Below are 3,933 nucleotides of genomic sequence, written 5' to 3' on the forward strand. Positions count from 1 at the left end.
AAGCTAATGAAAACAAATAAAAGGAAATGTGCCAGCCGTGAGATGCTCCTAATAAGGAGAATCGATTGATTCAAAAAGAAAAAAAAGTAGTCTATAGTTTGAAGATGCCGCTCTAAATATACAATCAAAACCCCGTCCATGCCGCAAAGGTAAACAAATCAATGAACCAAATAAAATGTTGAGTGAGGAGTCGAGATACTGACTCTGATGAGGTCATGAGTGGTGTTTGACAATAGGCTCGATGAGGTGATATTAATCGTAGTAATTATTTGTTTGACACGTGTCATTTCGTGATGAAGAAATGTCCATGGTAATTTCGTAACCATTATATTGGTGAAGATTTAACCGCCTGAAATAACAATATTACCATTTGATTTATTGGAGCATTGAAAGTCGTGCAATCAGTGTTCCAGAAAAAAAAAAGTTGAAGACAATGCCAGGGTATCATCCTCAGATCATACGATCAGCAAGATCGTTTCCAGCAACGCTACCAGTGGTACTACTTTGACCACTTGTGTTAAAACCAATTTCACCAGGACTCGAAAGATCTTGTACAGCGACCGGAGCTTGAGGAACTGGTAATTTTCTCGTGCTACCATCCGTTCTTGACATAATGTCAGAAATGGTAAGACCCATTCTTGGAGCACTTGTAGCCGTTGTGGTGGTGCTGGTAGCATGATATTGACCATCGAGATGTTGAGGCTCCATTGGTGCAAGAGCAGGAGTGTGATGAAGAGACAGATTTCTAATACCCGGCAAATCATATCCACCGCCATAAGGTCTCAGACGAGGCGAATGCGCAGGAGTGGCGAGCGGAGTATGATCAGGAGTTGGAGAGAGGGAATCGTGAGAGAATGTGGGTGAAGAGGGTGCTGTCGACATTGGTGAATTGGGTCGAGAACGTTTCGCGTGACGATGAGCATAATGATCATCCTCTTCATGGGAATGCGCTCTCGTCATGGCATAAGCTTGGAGCGAAGGAAGATGAGTTCTGCTGTTGTGATTACTGTGACTATAATACGGTTGATGGCGTGCTTGCGAGTAATGATTTGCGGTTGTGCTGCTGTCTCTCTCAACTTGTGTCGCCGCAGTAGCTAGCATGTTGATGTCTGTGAGAGGGGCTTGACCATTATTCGGGCTTCCTCCTAAACTTCTTCCGTAAGGGTTGAGACTCGAAAGGTGATTGCTGCTGTAGGAAGTATACGAGTGGGGTGGTGACACATTCGGGCTACCAATAGCGGATGGTGGTGCTGATCTCGTAATGTTCTTGTTTGGTGGTGGCATCATGGTAGCCATCGACTCTGAATGCATGGGGACACCCATTTGAGGAGCTTGTTGTGTCTTGTTACTCCTTCTCGAGTTTGGATTGTTGTGTATCCTCGAATGTCGGGTAAGCTCATCAGAACGTGAAAATCGCTTTGTGCAGCCAGGGAATAAACAAGCATGAGGTTTCTCGCCCGTGTGAGTCCGAATGTGTCTAGTTTGATGTTCGAGACGATGGAATGCCTTTTCGCACAAAGGACATTTATATGGTCGAGGTAAATCTTGACGATCATCTCCATGGTGTCCACCGACCATAGCTGGCATCATACTGATGGCAGCCATTTCTGCTTCTCTTTGATGTTGCTGCTGCTGCTGAATCAAGGCCAATTTCTGTCGAGCAGCTTGATGTTCTCTTTCCTGAGTGGACTGAGGATTCAGTAGACTGTTAAAATCTACTGCGGAAGAAGCGCGTTGCATGTGATCGCCGCCGCAGCGAATAAGTGCAATTTGTAGTGTTGACTTTTTATTTCCCCTACTCCCTCGATAAAGTCTAATAACCTAAAAAGGAAGACTTGAGATGCGATTGGAATAGTACGGAGAGTTAAAAGAGGAGACGAAGACAAAAGTCAATTTCGAATCAAAAATGCCGAAAACTTTTTTTTTTGAAGTGGTTGGAATTGGGGGGGAATTCGTCAGTGATATATACAAAGTGGTAATGGTGGGTGAGCCTTAATAAAGTGGGTTATGTTCACTTGTAGTAAGGCCGAAGCGGAGGAGAGCGGGAGTGAATAATAAGTTTTGAGACTTTATTTTTGTGAATAATAAATATAATGAGGTAACGAGTATTTACGGGATGGGGGGATGTATTTTGGTTTGACCAAGGTGGGTTTTTTCGATTTCTGGTTGGTTGTCTTTCAATCAAGGTTAATGGTTGAGTGATTTGTTGAATGAATGATTGATTGATTGTGTTGTGTTGCGCTGCGTTTGGATAGCGTCGAGGAGTGTATAGCGTCGGATAGTGTTTATGAGTTTATGTTGATTTTGGTAGAGGAAGTGAGACTGGATCTTGGTATGATTTCTTTTTTGCTTCGAAAAATACCAAAATGACGGGGTAGAAGACGGAAAAGAAGATGTGCCGAAGAGGGGGGTTGCTTTCAACTTATACGAAATGTAAAAGATGTGAAGAAGTTGTTAATAAGTGTATTAAGCAAGCGTAAGTGTTAAGCGTAACTAATAAGTGCAACTCCCAAATAATAAATGCATTTCCATTACCGTAAAAGCTGATTTGAATTTAATTTTTCCAAATGGGTCAGGGTTTTTCGAAAAATACGCTAAACTAGTGTCGGTGTATCAGAGCAAAGGGAAAGTGAAGTGTGCGTGGGCGGAAAAAGTTAGTAGTGTTATTAGTACGTATAGTAACTAGTTGGGAAGGGGCATGGGGGGGCGTGGGTTGTTTGTGTCAGTCCCCAGTCCAAGGGAGAAGAAAAAAAGTGTGGGATTTTTTGAATTTCACCGGCGCTTGTCTCTTTTAGGTAAGGGAATGTGCACAAGAGGATAAGCATTATTCGGATGGGAAGTTTTATTCTTTTAGCTCGTTTTCTTTTCCATTTCCTTTTTCCTTTTCATCTCGGTCTTCTAGATCGAAAGATATTCACAGATAGCTGGAGATGGATAATTACTCTAGACCGACTTGGATAAAATCTGGAGATTAAAAGATATTTATCCAATGTATGTATGTATATCTACATCTACATCTCTATCTCATCTACATCTGTATCTGTATCGTATCTGTATATTCGTATCTATCTAAATCCCCCCAACACAACTCACCGAATCATCATTTTACTAATCAATCTCTCGACTCTCACTCCCTTCCCTCACTCCAAACAAGGCTTAATTGTATAGCCGTACCTATCGTATCCAATATCTGGGGATCCAATCCAATGCAACGAATGAATCCCCAATCCCCCCATCGTTTCGTTCCAACGAGGAAAGGACAAAAGAGGCCAGTTATCTATACCCCAGACCAACACCGAAAGAAGTCAACCCCCACAAAGTCTAACCAGATGAATGATTGTTTCCCCTCCTCTAATCAAATCATTGGAGAGAAAGGAAAAGAAGCACCGAGATTATTAAAGTTAAAGTCAAAATGGAACGAACATTGGACATTGACATTGGATATTGGATATTGAAACGGATTAATAAATGAATTGAATCGATCGATCGATGTGAACATGACATTTGATTGAATATCTATGAATATGAGTACCTATTGAACATCTGTACGTATCTCGTGAATAAACCTTATGAACAAGCAGGAAGCAGGAGATAGTATATTATTATATCAATCGTATCATCTTCACATCATCATCACCACCACCATCATAATCATAATCATCATCATCATCATCATCATTAGTCATTCCCACCTCTTTTCCGAATTATCCCCTTCAATTCCCTTCCTTCCCCCATCCGTCCCCTTTTAAATACCATGTCATACCCCTTCCTTTCCCTTCCCTTCTCTTCTCACTGCCTGCATAGGTACTCACTTCTAATAAAAGTATTATGCGCCCTGCGACGATGCTGTACTGCATGTAACAGTAGGTTATGTACCTTTTCTTGGCTTTGTTCAAGTGCCATTACCTTAGCATCACCTTACATTACATTTAC

The 3,933-nt window shown here is 41.7% G+C and overlaps 1 protein-coding gene across 1 annotated transcript; it reads right to left on the reverse strand.

The window, feature by feature from the left end:
• Positions 1–450: 450 nt before the first annotated feature.
• On the reverse strand, positions 451–1,740 carry SS1G_09934 (DNA-binding protein creA; the record flags this gene model as incomplete). The annotated part of the gene is made up of 1 exon (XM_001589250.1): positions 451–1,740. One exon carries the CDS (start codon positions 1,738–1,740, stop codon positions 451–453), a length of 1,290 nt encoding a protein of 429 aa, XP_001589300.1.
• Between the last annotated feature and the right edge of the window lie 2,193 nt (positions 1,741–3,933).

The sequence above is a fragment of the Sclerotinia sclerotiorum genome, genomic scaffold (genome assembly GCF_000146945.2).
Source record: "Sclerotinia sclerotiorum 1980 UF-70 scaffold_14 genomic scaffold, whole genome shotgun sequence".
NCBI classification, from domain to species: domain Eukaryota; kingdom Fungi; phylum Ascomycota; class Leotiomycetes; order Helotiales; family Sclerotiniaceae; genus Sclerotinia; species Sclerotinia sclerotiorum.